The sequence below is a fragment of the Olea europaea genome, unplaced genomic scaffold (assembly GCF_002742605.1).
Source record: "Olea europaea var. sylvestris unplaced genomic scaffold, O_europaea_v1 scaffold713, whole genome shotgun sequence".
NCBI lineage: Eukaryota > Viridiplantae > Streptophyta > Magnoliopsida > Lamiales > Oleaceae > Olea > Olea europaea.
Genome location: NW_019265529.1, coordinates 56,182 through 79,524, shown reverse-complemented (window position 1 = coordinate 79,524; position 23,343 = coordinate 56,182). Strand labels below are relative to the sequence as shown.

General features: G+C 34.3%; 1 protein-coding gene across 2 annotated transcripts; it reads right to left on the bottom strand.

Annotated features, from left to right (window-relative positions):
- Window positions 1-2,692: 2,692 nt before the first annotated feature.
- Window positions 2,693-11,868, bottom strand: LOC111390760 (protein NLP9-like). 2 transcript variants are annotated; one of them, XM_023015871.1, is made up of 6 exons: window positions 10,095-11,868; window positions 8,377-8,418; window positions 7,514-8,269; window positions 5,052-5,175; window positions 3,032-4,184; window positions 2,693-2,797 (listed from the first exon to the last, which is right to left on the bottom strand). In XM_023015871.1, exons 1-5 carry the CDS (start codon window positions 11,058-11,060, stop codon window positions 3,043-3,045), a joined length of 3,030 nt encoding a protein of 1,009 aa, XP_022871639.1. In that variant the 5' UTR covers window positions 11,061-11,868; the 3' UTR covers window positions 2,693-2,797; window positions 3,032-3,042. The 2 variants fall into 2 exon arrangements, with proteins under 2 accessions (XP_022871639.1, XP_022871638.1); XM_023015870.1 differs by lacking the exon at window positions 2,693-2,797 and having other exon boundaries at window positions 2,866-4,184; window positions 10,095-11,867.
- Window positions 11,869-23,343: the final 11,475 nt, after the last annotated feature.

Sequence of the window (23,343 nt, the reverse complement as noted above, 5' to 3'; positions counted from 1 at the left end):
AAGTTCCATTAGAATATATTTGGGAAGTGTTTATAAATGGTTTAAATTGTAATTCAATCGTGCTACACATGGACAATTTTGAGAAAAGCACAATTTCCAATTCTACTCTTTTTGAATTCCAATGAAGTATACACAAAGATATCAAGTAAAGGATGTAAACTCAGCATTATTCATTGTAAATAAATAGAAATTAATGACTCATAAAATGAGTAATATTTATATATCCTTCAAAGTGTGTGGATAAATAAGAACTTAGAATGTTTATAAACTTTTACTTGATATTCATCTTAAAACATCAGCATTATTAAGATAAGCAACCCAATTTCTTATATGTTGTATCTTTATTCAGTGTAGCATAGATGGCTCTTTCAAGAGCACCATTCTTGAGATCCGATTGTTCATTGATGTTTATGAACTCCAATACTGCATTAAAAACTTGAACTTCCATCTCAAAGTCATTGATGTTTTTTCTTCAAAAGAACAAACAATGAGAGGAACTTATTGCAACTACATAAAGGTATAATGTTGGACTAAATATTAGTGAATGAATACTGGATTAACAAATACGTATATGCAACTTAATGGATTGACACATATCGTATATGCAACTTACCGTATATATAGGGATGACAATCGGGCTCACCTGCTCGGGCCACCTGTGGCTCGACCCCAAAAAAGTCCGAGTCGACCCGCCTAGAGGCTAAGAGGCACCGAGCCCCATTTTCGGGGGTCGACTCGAGCCAGGCCGGCTCGTAAAAAAAAAAAGGAAAAAATCTGTCGCTTGTTTGACAACTAATCTATTGCCAACAAGCAGCAGATTTACCATTAGTTGACAACTTGATGCAAATCTGCTGCCTATTGAGGCAGCTAAGAGGAGGGAAAAAACTTCAAAAAATTGAGCCGGCTCGATAAGGCCCGAGCTAAAAGCTTGGGTCGAGCCTTTGTTCAGCTCGGGCGAAAAAATATTCGCCTTAAAAAAGATCCAGTTGAACTCGACTCAACTCATTGACACCCCTACATATATGCAGTAAACTTTGATACTGGATTTGCATATACCGTATATACAGTGAACTTGGATACTACCTAAAATATAGTAGATTAAATTCCAATAAAACAGAATGAGTAATTAGCCAAAAAAGGAAAAAAAAAAAAATTAACCGAAGCCTGTGTGAATACGGTTTTCTTAAAACAGATTCCACCTCTTACCGTATGTGCTTGAGGTTTGATTCGAACGTCTGTCTCATAGGATACAACCGAAAAACAGTAGAGTTTGAGTACATCAAATACTACTCTACTGAACAGAACTTGTGTCAGAACAATATCACCGAACAAAATTTCAAACAGACACGGGATTGTATGCTGTGTACAAACCAGAAAATTATGCAAAAACTGTATTCTGTAAAATTATGCAGAAACTATATGCTATATTGATTATCTCGTGTAGAATTGTTAGGAATCGAGTTGCTTATATAGGCTTAACCCCATGAATGTCATTAACTCGTATTATAATGACAATTACTATTGGAGTTTCGACAGTTTTGAAATTTAAAAAGTTAGTTGGAGGAAAATTTGGCAAAACGTAGACTCTCCTAAGGAGCCAATCTTCATATCCGAAGCCTATTTTGGTTCGATTTGCCCCCTATGCGCGCACGTATACATTTTTTGTTCTAGCATGTCCCAAACATTATAATTAATAACTTAATCATCACGAATCTTTTTGTAGTCAAGTCTAGTTGAGCCCCGTTTTTGAATTTTTACCATCAGATTTAAACATGAAAAATGTAAATCATAACTAGAAAAATGAGTCAAAGGGACAATTTTTCTCGAGGTAAAAAAAATGAAAATGAAAACTTATTTAAACGTAACTTTTGATTATAATAAACATTGTATATTCTAAATGTTTTAATTTTTTACGTGATTATATAAAACTATTCATTTCACAAAAAAGTTTAGGGTACTGTATGAATGTATTTAACAAACATTGTACATTTTAAATGTATTTATTTTTTACGTGATTATATAAAACTATTCGTTTCACAAAAAAAAACCTTATCTAAACGTAACTTTTGATTATAATAAACGTAATGATTTGTACATTCTAAATGTATTTATTTTTTATGCGATTATATAAAACTACTCAGTTCACAAAAACTATTCTTTTGAATTTTTTCCATCGGAAGTAAACATGAGTAAAATGTCAATCAAAACTAGAAAATAAGTCGAAAGGGCACTTTTCTCGAGGGGGAAAAAAAAACACTCCTCTAAATGTAACTTTTGATTATAATAACAAACATTGTACATTCTAAATGTATTTATTTTTTTGTGATTATATAAAACTATTCGTTTCACAAAAAAGTTTAGCATACTGTACAAAGAATCTAAGTGGTTTGTTTGCGTTTTCGACCCATTTTCCGTTTTTCATTTTCGAAAACGCGAAAAACACATTTGGTCCGTCGTTTTCAAAAACACATTTTTGAAAACAAGTTAAAATTTATAACTAAAAACGCAAAACGACTTTTTATCGTTTTCAGTTATAAATGTCGAAAACGTTCAAAACGAGCCGTTTTCGAAAAAAACTAAAAATCATTTTGAAAATGAAAATGCAAACCAACCACGGCCTAAGTTTCTTCCAACAACTACAACATCGACAATTATTCCAACGTGTATGGAACCTACAATTTGAATATAAAGATTTTTGGGTGTTCTTGCTGGAACCGTGACAAATTATCAATGCAGTCTGAAGCAGGATTTGTAACAGCCAGTTGAAGAAAATCTCCATTAGGATCAATAAGAAAACCAGTTCATTTATCAAGAGTCTCCTGCCATGAAGTAATTGACAAATTATCAATGCAGTCTGAAGCAGGATTTGTAACAGCCAGTTGAAGAAAATCTCCATTAGGATCAATAAGAAAACCAGTTGATTTATCAAGAGTCTCCTACCATGAAGTAATTGCTGCCACAAGAGGTCAGTCTTCAGCAGGATTTGTAACAGCCAGTTGAAGAAAATCTCCATTAGGATCAATAAGAAAACCAGTTGATTTATCAAGAGTCTCCTGCCATGAAGTAATTGCTGCCGCACGAGCTCCCTACGGCACAAGGTATATCACGGACAAGAAACTTTACACTGCGAGTGCCTACAAAGTCCAATACTTCGAGGCACTCTTGCAAATCAGAATCACTTACCAACAACACCCATTCCTCCTCATCATCAAGATACTTGATCTGGAACTGCCCTGTATTTAGTTTGAACCTCTTTGCTGTTTCTTCATACAGTCGAAAACATCCACCAGAAGGCTTGAACTTGAACCGGATTGTGTCTTCTTTATAAGTAGCTTTGACAGTAATTTTTGACCCACTTTCTCCACAGCTTGCCTCAGTCTGAGAATTCTTCTTTTCATCACAACTTCTTGAGCTTGACGAACTGCCTTTCCTTGTTGAGCCAGGCCCACTGGACGAGTCTGTCATTCCCGAGGAGGTGGGCTGGCTATGTTCAAAAACTGCATCATCATCCACTCCAATATCACCTTTAAATGTACTGTATATATCATTGCCAGCAGCAATGGACATTGAGCTTTGAGAAGAGAAGGGATACTCGGAAGCCACTAGGTTCATGCTATTGTTTAGCTCCCACTGATTGCATCCTTCTCCCATAAGGAAAGGATTTGATGCAAGCTTCCAAGAAGACGCCCAAGGCATGGTGTTAAGACTAGCAGGCTGGAACGGCCCAGTATCTAGTGCAGCCAATTTGGATTCATCGGAGCTTTCTGGCATAAGTGTATTTATTTTACGCTCTCCATTGAAAGAGTTAGGACTCGGCACATTTGACCTCGCCACTTTATTTCTGTCCAAAAAACACCCTTCTTCCATTTTCACAATGCCACCCTCAACATCAGTGCAAGATGGAGAAGCCAGGATCGCACCCTGGATAAATGAATCTGGATTTCCAATGGATTGACTTCTACTGTGGATGAGAACACTTTTTTGCTGATCAAAATCTTGGATAGAGCTAGCAGCCACAAGCTCCCCGGTGTATGGATCATACTTCAATCCACCTTCCACCCCCTGAACAGAGTCAAGGACGCTCTGTATTTTCCTCAAAGAACGATTCACTTTGTTTATCTTGCGGGATGGCCATCTTGAGATGCCGTGTTGTCTACATATCCTTTTGAGCGTAGTTGGACATACTACAGAAACAAGAAACACAATCAAAACTTAGGCTATCCTTTCAGAGTTTTTCAAACAGCCCTTCCATCCCGAATAGTCTAAAAATCATATAAAACTGTTGACACAAGCTTTTCCCATTTTAACCCATGAATCTTTCACAATGCGTTCAAATAAAAAGTATTAGTTCACTATCATTTGGACTTTGATTTTTTTTTTCTCTCCCCTGATTTCAGACTAGGCAGTTCATCAAATTCCTATTCTAGAATGAATTAATATTTCATTGCACAATACTCTAGCTATACAATAATTTAGACAGCAGCAACCCAAAAGAAGTTGAACAATCACCAGAAGTACCCCATGCATAGCATTGCAAATTCTGTCAGTGAATACTACATGATCTGGCACATGCTCTTTCATAAGAATAATCACGGTGGTTACCAAAGGATAGTCCTTGAGAAGCTTACTTGGTCATGCTTAAAAGTTACTTTTTTCAAAAAGTAGATAAAGCAGGAGCCACAATTATTGCATTGGAGTTGGAACCATAATTTATTTAGTTTGAGTCCCAAAATGTAGTTGGTCTGGTACTTATAAGCACTTATAAGCACACCCAAACATGTGCTTAATTGCTCATAGGACACAACAAACACAATTTGTGATCTATGTTACTAAAATTTTGCAGTATGCGTTAAGTACTTGAATGTGACCCCACATTTGGTTCCTTGAATATCTATATTAAACAGAATTCTCGAAAGTGGATGCAGCTATCATGATAAAGGTTACTATTTTTTGAGGAGGAAATGCAGAAGATACGGTCATGGCTAATAAACAGCATAAGCAATGATTGAGAAAGTCTGCATTTTGGGAAACAAGTTAACACTAAGACTTACCACCAATGCTTTGCGCTGCATCCTTCAGGCTACCAGAAAAGTATTGCTGAAGAACACTTAAACTAACATGCTTCTCAGCTGTGCTTCTCTTCTTCTCCATCCGTCTCCTTGACCCAGCAATTGTCTGCAGTAATTTTAACAAGCTATAAGAGCTCTCTTTCTCCTATTTATTGAAGACACTATACCAGATGCTCCAATACATATATTTATCGGGAAAAGTGAATAGAAGAAAACATCAAAGGAAAATAAACACTATTTTTTCCAATAAAGAAGTTCACCATCCTGAGTTACTTGACCACAAGAGCATGTATGCTTTTTTCACTCGTCATTCTTGTCGTATTTAACCTAAAGTGACACTGGCATCGCATTTCAAGCAGACATAACTTGTCTTATCGTTACCATTTTATTTTTTCCATTCACAAAGAATGTTGCTTTCTTCACCAAAGGATATCATCAGAAAAGAACAAAGGGTACACATTTTTTAATTTCTTGACTTCATTCCAGGATTTATAGTAACAGGTTTCCAAAGGTAATAACAGAGAAACGAAACTAGCAAACAAGTTGATCCAGGAATCAATAGCACTAACCAAAAGAATAGGCTTAAAGTTTCACAGCAACAGGCTGCCAGCTTTTGCAAGTTCCTGCTTAAGAAATTTTTTTATTTTTTATTTTTTATTTTTTTCAGAAGATTAGTATTAAGATATTTTGTTTCACATTGTGTGAATCTATTACTTTCCATCAAAATCCATTTTATCTTGCTAGTAAGAAATTCAAAATGACAAATACTATATGTATTCGCTTATTGGAATTGAAGAGTAACAATAATAAGAATAAAGCTGATCACCAATAGCACTAACCAAAAGAATAGGCTTAAAGTTTCACAGCAACAGGCTGCCAGCTTTTGCAAGTTCCTGCTTAAGAAATTTTTATTTTTTTTATTTTTTATTTTTTATTTTTTTCAGAAGATTAGTATTAAGATATTTTGTTTCACATTGTGTGAATCTATTACTTTCCATCAAAATCCATTTTATCTTGCTAGTAAGAAATTCAAAATGACAAATAATATATGTATTCGCTTATTGGAATTGATCAAGGCAAAGAGTAACAATAATAAGAATAAAGCTGATCAGACAGGGTCAAAGACAGGAGCTTTTTCAGTGATGAAGTGGCAGATTTTGATTGGCAGTTTTTTCTTTAAATTCTTTTTTAACTGCCAATGAGAAAATGCCAACAATATCTGTGTATAAATCCCTTTCATTGGATCTGTTCCTGTGGCAGAACTCTAATAATAATGCTCAATTTATGTTTAAATTGACTGGACTACACTCTGGATGATTCTGATGTATCTTATCCCCTCAATACTGATGATGCAAAGTTAATTAGCTCAGCAAACCCCTCAACTAGAAGGATGATAATATTAGTCAACAATGCAAGAACCTTCATTTTCAAAAACAACCATAATATAAACAACAAATTTAACTGCCAATGAGAAAATGCCAACAATATCTGTGTATAAATCCCTTTCATTGGATCTGTTCCTGTGGCAGAACTCTAATAATAATGCTCAATTTATGTTTAAATTGACTGGACTACACTCTGGATGATTCTGATGTATCTTATCCCCTCAATACTGATGATGCAAAGTTAATTAGCTCAGCTAGAAGGATGATAATATTAGTCAACAATGCAAGAACCTCCATTTTCAAAAACAACCATAATATAAACAACAAACTATTTTTTGGGGTGGGTGGGGGAAGGGGGGGGGGGGGTATTTTGGAGCTAAACTTTGTGCAATTACGTCACAAATTAAGTGGAGCAGTATACTCATATTTGGACAGAAAATCCTTGGAATTATATGGGCAAATATCTCATATAGGCTATTGCTAATTTATTAAAAAAAAAAACTAAGAGTTGACTGAAATGCTACTCAAAAACCAGGCCCAAAAGATCAGATAACAAAAAAGAAACAAGCAGCAGCAGTTCCTACAAGCACGATAAAATTTTACACTATAAATTTAATATTTGAAACAGTCACTATAAGCCTATCACCATTATCTATGATAATTATCAGTGCTCTTGGAAGCAAAAATGCTTCAAACAAACGTTATGAAGCAGAAAAAGGGAAGTATTTCATATCTGAAAAATAGTGGTGTTGAAAATGCGAGATTCAACATTAGCAATTTAACAAACGTGAATTCAAAAGATCAGATAACAAAAAAGAAACAAGCAGCAGCAGTTCCTACAAGCACGATAAAATTTTACACTATAAATTTAATATTTGAAACAGTCACTGTAAGCCTATCACCATTATCTATGATATTTATCAGTGCTCTTGGAAGCAAAAATGCTTCAAACAAACGTTATGAAGCAGAAAAAGGGAAGTATTTCATATCTGAAAAATAGTGGTGTTGAAAATGCGAGATTCAACATTAGCAATTTAACAAACGTGAATTTAGAAGTACCTGGTCAAGAGGAACGTCGGCATCCATTTCAGTAGTCTTTGAATCTGATACATTCAGGGGTAATTGATCGCCAGAGTTTAAATTGCCATCTATCAGTGACTGTTCAGAGCTCCTCCTGGACAATGTACTAGGTGGAATGCTTTGAACTTCCCCATTCTGTAGTCCAACTTCAGATTCTAGTCCAACTAATGTTGCATCTGACGCTGTCCTCAAACTCCTGCAGATCCTCTGCATTGTACCGGATAGGTTATTTAGCAAGAGCTGCTGTTCTGTACTCCCTTTCATATTGACAGGGAGAAAGAATTCTAGTATATAGTCATCATCACCAGTATATGTACTTCTTAACCTAATTGCAACAGCAGCATTTAGGCCGAATTTCCGGGCATGATGAACAAGAGGATACTCACTTATGTGGTATTCCTTTACATCAGAGTAGAAAAAGGGGTGATTTGATTGGAGAGCTTTCCCAGCAATACCTTGTCCCTCCTCAAGATGATGTTCCCTACATGCATGCATAAATCCCTGCATAGCTCTATCATTTACGTAACAGGCTGTACTCTCAATGCACAGTATACATTTTTCGTCAGAACTTGTGTTGCATCCTCTAACTTGTACTGTTGTAGTTTCATCATCAGCCCCCTCTTTGTAACAGCAAGGAATCCATGTCAAAGCAAGAGGCAGTCTATGTGCATGGCAAACAGCTCGCAAAACATCAGTTATTTCAGCTAAAGCTGATCTTTGATTCTTTGAAAGACACTGCAAATTAACAGAGAATTTTAGATAGATGTAAACATAAGAAACGGGAAAATAACTCATACATGTGATCATTCAATTGTCTACTTTCCCTTTGATATCAAAGTTACCTGGGGATAGAATCGAGGTACAGTGCTCCTTAAATTCACTGCCTGCGTATGTTTGTAAAATGTTAATAGTACCTCACGCTGATAAGATAAATATTATTTTTCAAAGGGAAGGAAAAGAAATACACCCAAGCAACTCTTATGTACGTAAACCCTTTTCATGCCAAAATCGGAGTGGGGGAAGGAATTTGTGATGAGAAAGAAATTATCAAATCAATGTCACGTGAATGAACTGGATAGAGCCTAGTTAATTGTTCCCTTCATTTCACACAGAAGGTTGACAATCACATAAGCGGGTACCAAAAAAAAAGCATGCTCCTCCAAAGATGTAGCGGAATATTACATGAAGAAGCCATAATGCCTAAATGTTGGTCCAATAATGGTGCATGATTACAGATTCACTTCCATCAGAAGTCCTAGTTATTAGTTACTAATAACTATCTGACTATCTGAGCAAACTGAATTGTGTGCCTCAGAAAAAAAAAAAAGAAACCAAAGAAATAGTTGGCAAGAAAGGGACAACATTGGTTAATGTCACGTGAATGAACTGGATAGAGCCTAGTTAATTGTTCCCTTCATTTCACACAGAAGGTTGACAATCACATAAGCGGGTATAAAAAAAAAAGCATGCTCCTCCAAAGATGTAGCGGAATATTACATGAAGAAGCCAAAATGCCTAAATGTTGGTCCAATAATGGTGCATGATTAGAGATTCACTTCCATCAGAAGTCCTACTTATTAGTTACTAATAACTATCTGACTATCTGAGCAAACTGAATTGTGTGCCTCAGAAAAAAAAAAAAGAAACCAAAGAAATAGTTGGCAAGAAAGGGACAACATTGGTTCATCTTGGAGATCTTTTTAACGGATTGTGGAAGTTATTTTAAGTGAATACTTTTCTTTCGTTGGGATAGGGTGTGGGGTGGGACTGAGTGGTTAATAAATGAGAGATGGTAAAACTTAAAAGCCTACGAAAAGAGAAACACCAAAACAACCACTCTAAAGTATTTTGTATTAACATAATAATACTGATGTAAATAGCCATGTTTCTCATGCTTCGCACTCTGAAAGCTATCATAACATCCCAAATTGCTGTATATTGGGAGAATTCATACCAACGTATAAGTTTTGGGTTGTCGGCTTTAAAATAACTTGGAAGTCCTTCACAGGTTACTTAAGCCCAAGTAGACGCTTGTAACCCCTCCATTATTTATTATAACCAAATTTCTCATTCTTTCCATTTTAAAAGAGACTCCCAACCCACCCTAACTGAAGAAAGAAAGAAATATTTCTTATAATTGAAGGTAGAAGATGCACGTATATAGAGAATCAATAATCACTTCACATCACTTCTAAATTGTTTAGTGAAAGAATGTTGGCAAGGAAGAGCGGTTGCTAATTAAATTCAATCACATAGAACCAATTAATTTGATTGTGTACAAAAATAATTCACAAAGAGATACATCCATGATTTTTGGCTCTTAACATTGAGAACCCCTTAATGCCCAAATCAGCAGCTCCACTTGATATTTAGATAAACAATCTATTATAATGGTTTTGCTTTCTCGTGTTTATCTTTCTTTAACATCATGGAACATGACAATATTCAAGGTTCAGGTCTCCTACCAGCAGAACTATCTGGTTGGGGGAAAATGGATTATTGTAAGCAAGAAATGGTAAAAAGGATGCTGAAAAAGAATAATACAAATTGACAAACTAACCTGGAGGGCATGACACACATTTTCCATCTCCGAGTCAAAATTGGGTTTTTCCTTCATGGTGACCAATTCTAGCACTGCACAACATGATCTTTCAGGCGAATCATCCTCAAACACAGGTAAGGCAACAGATCCACGGACTTCATGCTCAATCGCATACTGAACCCTCAAGTACTCTTCTTTATTGTAGTACACCACATTTGATGTCCACTCTGGTATCTTAGAGGTAAAGACACGGCCCGGAAGGCCTGGGAAAGAACCCGGTCTTGATTCTGCAGCAAAGGTAAAAAACCTAGACACTTCACGATAACCAGAAAGTGTCTGGTCAAGTAAATAAGGTTGTTCACAGGTGCTTAAGATGTACCCATCCCTATTCTTTATTGGAACCCAAACTTGGGCCAAAATACCCCCTCCAGACCATTCTTTAAATAGATGTAATGCTCTGAGCATTTTCTCAGCCAAGGATTGTGAAGGAAGTCTAGGGATTGTGGTATGTCTTTCAGAAACCGCATTCTGCTGGGCTGAGCTATTACCTCTCCTCTGGCTCACATCAACCCCATTATTAGCAGAATCCACCGGGAACTTTAATTGGCTGTGCATCTGCTGAAGCAGCATTTTGCCTCCCATGCTAGACAAACTTCCCACAGTTTCACCTTCTACCATGGGCACCTGGAGAGAATACTGCTCTGTGAAGTTTATCCCATCAAAAGGCACAAAATTTGTGACTGTCGAACTATGAGGCGATATTGGAAAAGAGGGAAACAAGAAATCTGAAACATTATTGGGGTTATTGCACCATCCACCATTCGAATCAACATTCATAAATTCTCCAATGTTACTAAATGAACCATCCAAATTCGAGCCCCGTATGCCATTCTCCATATAAGTCTTATCCATACACTCCATCTGACCCCTCGGTGAAGGCCAATATCCAGTATCCTTCTCCTTACTCGAAAAAGGGTACTCCATCTCAATTCAAAGACCAGAAAACAAGTAGTATACCAAACAAGTTAAATCTCCAAATACAAAGAACTTTCAAGCCACTTAATTTGATATCTATTGCACGAAATTCCTCCCATATTGAGTTCCATTTACCATATATCTCACAATCATGTTCAGACGTTCACATAAACTACCCCTTTTCCCCCAATTATTCAACTCAAACCCCCAATCAAGTCAAATTCACGTCAATCAAACGAAACCCATCAATACCCATGATATGAAGTTACTCACTCCCTTACACTCACAGATACAAAGATGTATATATGATTATATACAGTCAATTATACAGGAGAAATACAGACAAGAACTCTGAGGAATGACCTCAGAGATTCAGAAACTTTCGGGGAGGTAAGCAGCAGAACTTAATTGCATAGAAAAAGCCGAAAAAAGCTAATCAATCAACAAAGGCAGCGCCCCCACAAAAATCCTAGAATTCACCAACCATACAGCGAATCAAATCACCAGAAGAACCACAAATCAAAACCCAGCTCAGATTCATATCCTCATAACCAATTAACATAAAGCGTATACTTATACTAAGTGAAAATGATTGAGAAGAAAAACCCGTATCGCAGAACAAAAGGGATAAGAAAAATCTCGAGCTAAATCATACTTTACTGTGTGCTTTCGAAATATGTTTGTTCCTGTCGAAAGGACTATAGAACTGATTCCAAGGGGTAGATAAAAAGCTACCTTTTTAAGGGAATTTTTCTATAAACGGAAACCGAAGAACGGGAGAGGAACGAGGTAACCTTGTCCGTGGGAGATTTGTTCTATAAATAGAATTTACTCTTTTCATTTTATATTTTCTCGTTAGCAGTTTTGATATTACTATAGTTATCGATTCAAATATTTTTTTTATATAATCAATAGGCATACTTCTATAGCACTTGTGTGATCCCCATTTTGGAAAAATAATGTATTTTGAATAGTATATTAATGGAGAATATATAATAAAAAATTAAAGAAAAGTTTTGAATTTGCTTTTAATATTATTTTATTAAAAAATGTGTGATTGAAAATGAATTTTGAAAAAATAAATATTTGAAGAATGAGAGTCAAACAAGGGCATAATTTTCAATGAAAATTAATACAATTCAAGAAATAACTAATAAGAATCACACTATTTGATACTCATCTCTAACTTCTATCGCAAAACCAAATCGGCCACCCTCGTGAGATGTGGGGATGCTGTGGGGGAGAGGAGGTTTACTTTTAGTTTGCTTTGAGATCTGAGATGGGGTTTTGAGGGATAACAATGATGATTAACTTAATCTCCATGGTAAACTTTGTTTAAGATGTTATGAACTACTATAATTTTAGGGTGATGCTAGACAGACGGGACCACATTGACCCTATCCGTCCATGAGGAGACTCCCCTTTTACCAATAAGGGTCTATCCGTCTAGGATAATTCATATTTTTATTGTTATTTGAGAGGGATAATTGTACTACTTCTTATCCAACTTTTATTTTAATTACAAACAGAATATTGAACTTCAATTTGCAGCATTCGAAACGTTTAAAATCAACTTAGATGTAATCCAAGTTACTTTACTTCAATTCAATTACTTTAACTTCATAGTGATATTAGAGTGGCTTGAGAGAATTCTTCATCCATTCCCTAACTCTCTTTCTATGACGTAAATGATGACAAATAAACATTTTTCCCCCTTTTATAAGCCCTTTTATGGGTTGCATTGATTTATTTCCCCAGTAGATGGCCATGTTATATTAGTTTTAATGGTTAATTAAGCATGTTTTGATACGTATATTGACGTAATTTAAACGGTTAAATAATTGTATTTCTGTAAACTAAAGTTTAATAACTAAATTGAGGTAAACGTTGAGTGACCATAAACACATTTAATGAAAAGGAGAAGGACATATCACTTAATAATTAAGATGAGAATCAATTAAAATATAGTTGACTATTCTTAAACTTTATAATAACAGCTCAATTAAATATTGTTATAATCTTGTAACCAATCTGTTTTTATTTTTTTTCTTCTTTCTAACAACCAAAAAAATAAAGTGGACCATAAAGAAACCAGTTTGTCTACCCTTAATTTGTTTAAACAATAATAATTTTGTTATCATCTCAATTTGTTTTCAACTAGGAGTTTTAAGTGTGTCTACATCAATTATTTGTAATAATGTGAAATGACTAACGTATTATTAAAGTCTGATCAAATATAAATCGAATCACTAAAATTACGAGATTATAAAGGCTGAATTATATTGAAAAAAATCAATCACCTTTCACTATCAAGAAAATTTAGCATTAGCCCTCTTTTATCTTTGAATCTAACCGATATGTGATTAATAAAGCAAGTAAAACTAAAAATAAGAGTGGGGTAATTTAGTGATTTGAATGAGAAGCAAGGTCAGAATAATGATTTTTTATTTTTATTTTTATTTTTTTGGTACTCATGGCATTATTATATAGGATACGGTCTCTCACACCAACCAAATCAAAGCTGTCACCTTTTTACAGTTTTTCAAATTTTTTTGGAATAAATTATAATCCCCCTGTACAGGGGATTTTGTCATGATTGAGATAATAGTTTGTGCTTGAATGTGTTAAAATTATTTTTGTCCAACCGCCAATGAAATTTTACCAAGTGTAATTCTTGCAAAATTCCCCGACAATGTAGCACAATTGTATTTTATTTAGTACCTTGCTGATTCAACTACTTGATATACAACACTAGGCATCCCCAGTCCCTTGATGACATCCATGTGGGCTCCTAGTAAAATTCATTTATTTATAGTTTATATATATATATATATAGCGGTAGTTAGTTATCTCCGGATTATTTTAATCATAATAAAGGAAGAATTTTGTGTGACGAAAGATCATTGTCAACTAAATCGATATTAAATATTTGGAATCTAATTATTTATTGGGCATAAAAGTGAGAATTGGATGTGCAAAGATTGATTATAAGAATTGTGTCAAAACATCATTGTGGAATATTCACTAAATCAAGATCACTAACTATTCTAATTATTTGAGCCTCAATTGGAACATAGGATCTCGGCTGTCGTCGTGCTTGTTTCATTTTACTACTGGTACACATTACTTATTTTAAATTTAGCCCATAAATATTATATTTGATATTCTTCATATTAAAGTGAGAATATGATATTTATGGGTAGGTAAATAAAACATGCGTTGATAACAACATATTATTGTACATCAAAAAAATGTGATTTTGGAGAAAAAAAAATTATTTCAACATTAATTAACCCTGCATTACTTCAATTTATTTTAGCAAGCAAATTGTGAAAGAAAGCTAAATGGTCTTTAGACTTTTGTCTATGAGTAAAACATTAATTCATGTATGGTGGTCGGTATATACAATGAATAGTATCTTAAGGCTTTCTTTGAAAGTTGGAGGTGCAATCAACTATTCTGATTTCAACAAGGGACATTTGTAAATCAATATTAGGGGGGTAATTTTGTTACTCTTTTACTAAATTAATTTAAAATACCTGAGAATGTAGAGTGAATCGTGCTAAATTTATTTTCCTAATAAAAGTTATAAACAAATATTAGTCACCATTTTATTCAAAAAATAAAAATGGCCCATGTTCGCCGCTAGCTATTTATGCGTTGTCTACCTACTTTATTTTAATTACGAGGAAAAATGTTTGCTTTTGATATTCTCTTCATTTTGAATTTTTCGTGTATTACTTACTTCTATTCACTTTAAAAGCAAATTGAGGAAGATAGTTTAATAGTAAAACTTTTTTATCTATGACTAATGATAATTAACCGAATTTAGTTAGGATACAAATTACTTAATTCAAGTTTGGCGGCAGATATATAATAACTCTTGTTAACCCTAACTTTAATCTCTTTGAAGTTACAGACCAATATAAGTCACCATTTATATATATATATATATATATAAAAAAGGGGGGGGGTCACGTTCTTAAAAGGAAAAACACTATTTCAACCATTAAAATTTCAAATAATGGGGACCAAACTGGGGCTAAAATTCTTGTTACACGTTTTGTTTGCTTCTCTCTCTCTCTTTCTTAGCACTCTTCACAAATTCTATACGATAATTCATCCATTTTATATTTATAACTGTAACTAAATATGTTTTCTTTTGATGTTCATGTCAACGTTTATTTCTGGAGTGCTTGGTATTGTCTTTCTCTATTTCTAACCCATTCATGATTTTATTTGTTTTGAATTGTCTATTTTTCTTCTTTCTACTTTAACAAGCAAATCGAGGAAGATGGCTGAAGGTAAAATAGTCATGGAATTTTACATCTCGACTCATCATTGCACTTTCATCTATGACTAACAATAATTAATAGAGTAAAGTAACTATAAGTACATGTATACAACTTATTATTTAATTCATATATGGTGGTTGGCACATATAATGAATCTTGTTAAGCGTAGTTTTAATCTCTTTAAAGTTACAAACAGATATAAGACACCATTTTATACCCAAAAAATAAGGGGGAAAAAAGAAAAAAGGGCAAAAAAGACCAATATTTGCCGCTAGCTATTTATATGTTGTCCACTCACTTTATTCAAATCGCGAATAAACATGTTTGCTTTTGATATACTTATCTACATGTATTTGTTTGCTTCTCTCTCTTTCTCAGCACTATTCACAAATTTTATAGAGCAATTCATCCACTTTATACTTCCGTAATAAAGTGCATGCTTGGTAATAATTTTTTACCCAAAAAAATCAATTTTTGGACCATTATTTCAGCCGTCATTTTTGATTTCTTCACTCATAGGTGAGATCCACTTTTCTCTCTAACAATAAATAAATCAATTTTCATAATCACTATCAAACAAATCCAAAATATGTTTTGTTTTTTATATTCTTATTTACGTTCATCTCTGGAGTGCTTGAAATTGTTTCACTCTCTTTCTAATGTGATTCAACATTTATTTGTTTTGAATTGTCTACCCATTTTATTCATCTAACCACCATTGAACATGTTTGCTTTTGATATTTATGTCGGATGTCTTCGAATCTTGTGTGCTTGTCACTCTATAATTATCTAGGTTACAAGTGCATGATGAATTTTTGTAGAACGGTGCTGGTCTGTTTTGGAAATTATATTAGTTTTAACTTTCAAAATTATTATATTTAATTTTCAGTTTTGGTTTAATTAAAATCTTAATTTATGATATAACATACACTTAAATATTTGAATGGATGTTATGAATTGATTTAATTCTAATTAATATGGGGGTTTAAATTGTACACTATAAAGAGGGAAGACACCACATGAAAATCACAATATTGAGATACAATTAAAAACACAACTTGAGATGATTGAATCTAAAAATATTCTCTACAAATTGATACTATACTATTTTAACAACTCAACGAGAAATTTATTCACTTATCTCCCTATGATCCTGCCTATAAATTGAGAACTGGCTCTAAGCCACATATTTTTTATCTTGAAGCCATGTAATATCAAAAGAACTCGCATGAAGGGGAGGCAACATGACTTTAAGACAGCGTATTCAACGTGACTCCCAAGGCTTGTTTTCTAAATCTCTTCTCTATTTTATGTTTATAATATTATTGAATTATATTTATTATGTTATATAAAATTGATTATGCTAATTGATATATTTATCTACACACAAATCACTAATTTTTCCAACAATCTAAAGTCTTGTTGAGGTGATTTGCTTGTAGATTAAATATGGTGTGATCATCAAATCATGATTTAAATCTTTGTCTTGGGCGACTTCTACGTGTATGCTTTATTTTCATTCTTTACCATGTTTAATGTTTTACTTTTCTGATTTCTTTCAAATATGTTTTAACTACATTTTATTGGTTCGCATTAGTGTAATTGACATTTTCTGCAATTGTAACGTTTGTGTATTCTGTTTTATGGAAAAATTAATTTATATTTGAGGGTAGTCAGAGCCGACAATTTTGTTTATTCAAAAAATAAAAAATAAAAAAATTATGTTCAAAGTAATAACTTTGCGCGTATTGTGCAAGTTTTGCTATGTATCCTGATCATTGAGTGTAACACCCCGAACATTATTATTGTTATTTTTAAATAAAAATGAGCTCGAGATGCTACCAAATTTTATTTATTTTTATCTAATTTAAGTGGAAATATAACTTTTTATTTTAGTGATCAAAATGTGGTCGACAATTCAATAACGACAAAATAATGATTTAAAATAAAATCTTGAAATATTCTATCTCAAACTGTAAATTAAAATTCAACATAAAATGTCGAATGCTCATACCCTAAGAAAAACATTAAATACCATGCATAAAAATTAAAATTATGATATTCTTTTAAATAGAATTTGACGATTATTTTTCTAGAAACTTTACTTGATGACCCCATAAGTATCGTCGGTTAATCTTCCACTCGTCCACTAAAAGTGAGCATTTTGAAAACATTCAGTAAAAATACGTATATATTCTTATAACATGATATAAACATAATATGACATAACATATCGACATGTCTTAAATTTAGAACAAACTGGTCGCAATTCCAACAACTCAAGGAATTTCTAAAGAATTCCCATATCCCTTAGGATTTAATCATATTGACCCAAAGGTCCATCCCGTAGAATTTAACTTCTTTTTTTTGACCCAACGGTCTATCCCAAAGAATTTAACATATAACTCGACCCGAAGGCCTTATAGTATTTCATGCCAAATTTACATAAATATCAAAGATAAGAATTTACCACTTGCACCATGTATTCTTACCTCGATATGATACAAAATAAATCTGAAAATATGTTTGTAGAATAATAGTATATATATCAACTTAGAAAATGAGGTTTATGTTCTAAAAGAAAATTCTAACTTCTATATACATATATATAATTCACAAAAACGTGACTACAATAACTACTTTCAATTTCTTTCTTCTTCTTTTTCTGATAATCAAACGACTTCTAAGATTCACCATTTAATTCCAAACGTATTTGTTTAAGAGCTTATGGGTTAGTTATATCAATTAATACCAAAATTAAGGGACTTAATTATGTTTAAGTTATAATATCCTTTCCAAATCCAAGTAACCGTACTAAAATCTGTTTCATTCTATTATTTTATTATTATTATTTACATTTTATTTATTAATAAAATATAAAATCTAGAATGCTTTCTTTTTATTAACATAACTTGGGTATAACTAGCCTAAAAATATTCTCCTTGAGCCAATTTATGTTATTCAACACGAGCTACATAACAAGTATAATATTGATATATTTTATAAATTTTCTGTAATCTTTAAATAATCGACCATAGATAAAAGTTACGATAAATTTATATAACTAAGACAATAAATCTTTTTTTTTTTCCAACTAGATGGGTTAACTTATTATATTAATCTTTAGACCTTAATATGACAACAATGCTAGACATGGGCTATCTCATTCGTAAAACGATCAATATTGATTTTTCTCCATGTGAAAATATAATTAAAAGTTGGAGCGTCACATTCTTTCCCCCTAAAAATAATTTCGTCCTCGAAATTACCTTATTTAGCCGAAAAGCCCAGGTTAGTTGGCTTTTATTTCTTCTTCTTTCTCCCAGGTGGCCTCCTCGACTCTAAGATTTTTTCATCGAACCTTAACCAATGTGATTTCTTTATTTTTTAATGCATGTACTTTCCTTTCGATAATCTCCAAAGGGGCCTCTTCGTAAGTTAAATCCTTTTGTACTTCCAAAGATTCATAATTTATCACATGCTCGGGATCGTGCACATATTTCCTAAAAATTGATACATGTAATACATTATGCACTCCCTATAGTCTAGGCGTAACGCTAGGCGGTATGCTACATTTCCAATTCTGTCTAGAATTTCAAAAGAACATATAAATCGAGGTCTCAACTTTCCCTTATTGTCTAATTTAAGAACTCCTTTTATTGGTGCTACTTCTAGAAAGACTTTCTCACCGACTTCGAATTCTAATTACGTCCTTCGTTGGTTTGCATAACTTTTCTGTCTATCTTGAGCAAACTTTATTCTATCTCTAATTTTGTCAATTGCTTGCACTGTCTTTGAAATAATTTCTGGGCCCAAGATTTGTTTTTCTCCAACTTCATCCTAATGAACTAGTGATCTACATCTTCTGTCATAGAGGGCTTCATAAGGAGCCATATCGATAGTAGTTTGGAAGCTGTTATTATATGCAAACTCTACTAATGATAGATGATACTCCCAACTACCTCCCAAATCTAAGACACATGCTCGGAGCATATCTTCTAAAATTTGAATTGTTCTTTCCAACTGTCCATCAGATTGAGGGTGATATACAGTGCTGAAATTTAACTTTGTCTCCATAGCTCTTTGCATGCTTTTCCAAAATTTAGAAGTAAAACTTGGATCTCATCTGAGACGATGGAGGCTGGAATTCCATGCAACCTAACAATTTCATTAACATATAACTGAGCAAATTGATCCATACTGTATTTCATTCTTACTGGAAGAAAATGAGCTGATTTTGTCAACCGATCCACAATTACCCAGATGGCATCGTGTCCTTTCGTTGACTTTGGAAGACTAACGACAAAATCCATGGCTATCTGCTCCCATTTCCACTCTGGAATTTCTAATGGGTTCAATGATCCTGATGGTCTTTGATGTTCTGCTTTAACTCGCGGACATAAAATACACTTCTCAACAAAGAGACCAATCCCCCTTTTCATATTCCTCCACCAGAATATGTCGCGAAGGTCCTGACACATTTTGGTACCGTCGGGATGTGCAGCATACGGGGCATAATGTGCTTCCTCTAATATTTCTTTTCTTATCCCTTCATCTTTTAGTACACATAACCTTCCTTCAAACATCAAAGCATTGTCTTCTGCTATTGCAAAGCCTTTTCTTTTACTAGTACCAACTTCCGATTTGATTTTTCTCAAAAATGGATCGTTGTCTTGAGCATCTTTGATTCGATCCCTAAGAGTGGGTTGAATCTTCAATGCTGCAATCTTAGTAGTAATCTGAGCTGGCAGAATGATAACCTCCAACTTCAATTTATCAAACTCCTTTATCAACTGCAGCTGAGCTGTGGGTAAAACTGTTAATTGTCCCACTGTCTTCCTACTAAGAGCATCCGCGACTACATTAGCTTTACCCGGATGGTAATAGATAGTGCAATCATAATCCTTAACTAACTCCAACTACCTTCGCTGCCTCCTATTCAAATCCTTTTGAGTGAAGAAGTATTTCAAACTTTTATGATCCGTATAAATATCGCACCTTCCCCCGTAAAGATAGTGACGCCATATTTTTAGGGCATGTACTACCGCCGTCAATTCTAGATCATGTGTAGGGTAATTTTGCTCATGTTGTTTCAGTTGTCTTGAGGCATATGCGATCACCTTTCCATGCTGCATCAGTATATATCCCAATCCATGTTTGGATGCATCGCTGTATATAACGAACCCATCTGAACCCTCTGGTATAGTTAAAACTGGAGTTGTAACCAATTTCTGTTTCAGTTCTTGGAAGCTCTCCTCACACTTCTTAGTCCGTTGGAATTTTACACCTTTGCTAGTTAGTTGGGTCATTGGACCAGCTATTTTAGAAAATCTTTCGATGAATCTTCGATAATAACCGGCTAGTCCCAAGAAACTATGAACTTCACCTACATTTGTTGGTCTAGGCCAGTTGGCGACTGTTTCAATTTTAGTAGGATCTACTTCTATCCCTTGTGCTGTAACCACATGATCAAGGAAAATTATCACATTTCTTGAATTTGGCATACAATTTCTCCCTTTGTAATATCTTCAACACTATCTTGAGTTATTCTTCATGTTGTTCCTTATTCCTTGAATACACCAAAATGTCATCGATAAATACAATGACAAATTAATCTAAATACTGATGGAATACTCTATTCATCAAATCCATAAATACTACAGGAGCAATTGTTAATCCAAATGGCATTACGGTGAACTCGTAATGACCATAGCGAGTTCTAAATGTCATCTGCCTTCACCTTCAACTGATGATAACCTGATCTTAAATCAATCTTGGAAAATACTGTTGAGCCTTTTAACTGATTAAAGAGGTCTTCAATCCGAGGAAGGGGATAATTGTTCTTGATCGTCAATCGGTTCAATTCCTTATAATCAATGCACAATCTCATCGATCCATCTTTTTTCTTTACAAACAAAACTGGTGCTCCCCAAGGAGATGTACTTGGTCGAATGTAACATTTATCCAACAATTCCTGTAACTGTATCTTTAATTCTTGAAGTTCTTTTGGCGTCATCCTGTATGGAGCTTTAGATACAGGAAATTCTCTAGGTACGAGGTCAATTGTAAACTCCAATTGCCTATCAGGTGGTACGCCAGGTATGTCATTAGGGAATACATCAATGAAATCTCGTACAATCGGCACATTACCAAGAGTAAGTTCCGAATGCTGAGTTCCATGTATACTCACCGAAAATCCCTGACAAGATCTTTTCTTTAACATCTTTTCTACTTTCATGACTGATACGAGTCGAGGTAAAGATTTAACTCGTACAGCACAAAATCAAAACTCTTCCTCCTCAGGCTTTTGAAAAATTACTTCTTTTTCAAAACATCGAATGGTTGCATGGTTGCTTCCCAACCAATCTATTCCTAGAATGATTTCGAAGTCTTTCATGTCTAGGAGGTATAGATCAGCCTTTAATTCTTTTCTATTCATCTCTAACTTCACTGCCCTAGCGATCTAATTAGTGTTCATAATTCTACCCGATGGGATGGAAATTTTTAGAACACTATCAGTTTTCTCATATGCAGCACATGATTTAGCAACAAAAGTGGCAGAAACAAATGAATGAGTAGCTCCTGAGTCTATTAGAACATATGTAGGTAGTTCAGATATTAATAGAATACCTGCCATTACGTTCAAATCCTCCTTTGCTTCTTCCTGAGTTAAAGCAAAACTTTGGCTCTCACTTTCTTCCCTTGCTTAAGATTTTTTTTAGGTGGGTATGCCTTGCAATCTGGGGCAAAATGTCCTTCTTGGCCACATCGATAGCACACATTTTTCCCAAATAGGCACTCTCCTCTATGTGCCTTGTTGCATTTAAGGCATTGAGGAATAATTTTATTTGGTTTTCTGGATCCTGATCCTGTATTGGCTTTCTTAAATTGTCCAAATCCTTTTCGTTTATTTGGTTCATTCCACTTTCGTTTACCATAAAATTCATTACTTTTCTCAGTCATCTGATCCATTTCTAGACGATCAAAAATTGATTGAGCTCGCTGAAGCACTTCACTATAGGTAGTTGTACGGTGAGATGCCATAATTCCTTCAATTTTTGGACGTAGCCCTAGTTCGAACCTCCTAGATTTCTTTGGTTCGGTATCCACAAGATGTGTGGCATACCTAGAAAGTTGTTCAAACTTTCTTTCATATTCATCAAACGACATATTTTCTTATTTCAGCTGTAGGAACTCCCTCTCTCTCCGATTCCTCAGTGATTGAAGAAAGTATTTTGTCATTACTTCTTCTTTGAACTGTGCCCAAGTCATAGCACGTTGTTGTTCTTTTGTTCTAGTGCGTGAAGCAGACTCCCACCAATGGCTTGCTGCTCCAACCAGCATAAATTCGGCACATGATACCTTTTTTGCATCAGTGTATGCCATGTGTTTGTAGATTCGTTCCAACCCTCTTAACCACTCTTCGGCTGCCAAATGATCTGCCTTGTCATCAAAAGAAGGAGGTTTGAATCGACGTAACTGCTCCACAATTGATCATGTGTTGTTGGCGTTGATCGGTCCATTATGAGGTGGTGCTGGTGCTTGATTCCTACTAAGGTCGTGCACGGCCCTCATTAAGTCCCTAAACATAGCTGCTTGGTCTTGTTGTCCTTCCATTTCCTTTAAATTAACAAAATAAATGTTGTCTTAGAAAGGTTGGTCAACTAAGTAGCTCAATACATTTGCATGAAACTAAATTTTTTTTATTAATAATACTCCTTGAAAATAGGATATATAATAGTTCGACAATTTTTTTCCCCAGTAGTGTAAAGAAAGAAATATCACAGTACAAGGAAATAGAATCTAAGTTTTCTTATCCCTATGAATCCTGCGAATCTTTATTGGTGGAGCTTCATCTTCAGAGGAGTCTTCTACCTTGGGACTGGACTCTATGTCCATCTCAACCAATGGCTCATGTTCATGATCATTCTCCAACTCCAACTCAAACTCAATGTCATCTCATGCTCCCATTCGGGATATTCCTCTGGGTCCGATTC

Bases quoted from the DNA above. Each gene is read 5' to 3' on its own strand.
- LOC111390760 (XM_023015871.1), bottom strand. From the start codon at position 11,060: ATGGAGTACCCTTTTTCGAGTAAGGAGAAGGATACTGGATATTGGCCT. The intron at 8,419-10,094 runs GTTAGTTTGTCA...AAACATACGCAG, and splicing joins ATGTGTGTCATGCCCTCCAG to GCAGTGAATTTAAGGAGCAC. The intron at 8,270-8,376 runs GTAACTTTGATA...GTTAATTTGCAG, and splicing joins TACCTCGATTCTATCCCCAG to TGTCTTTCAAAGAATCAAAG.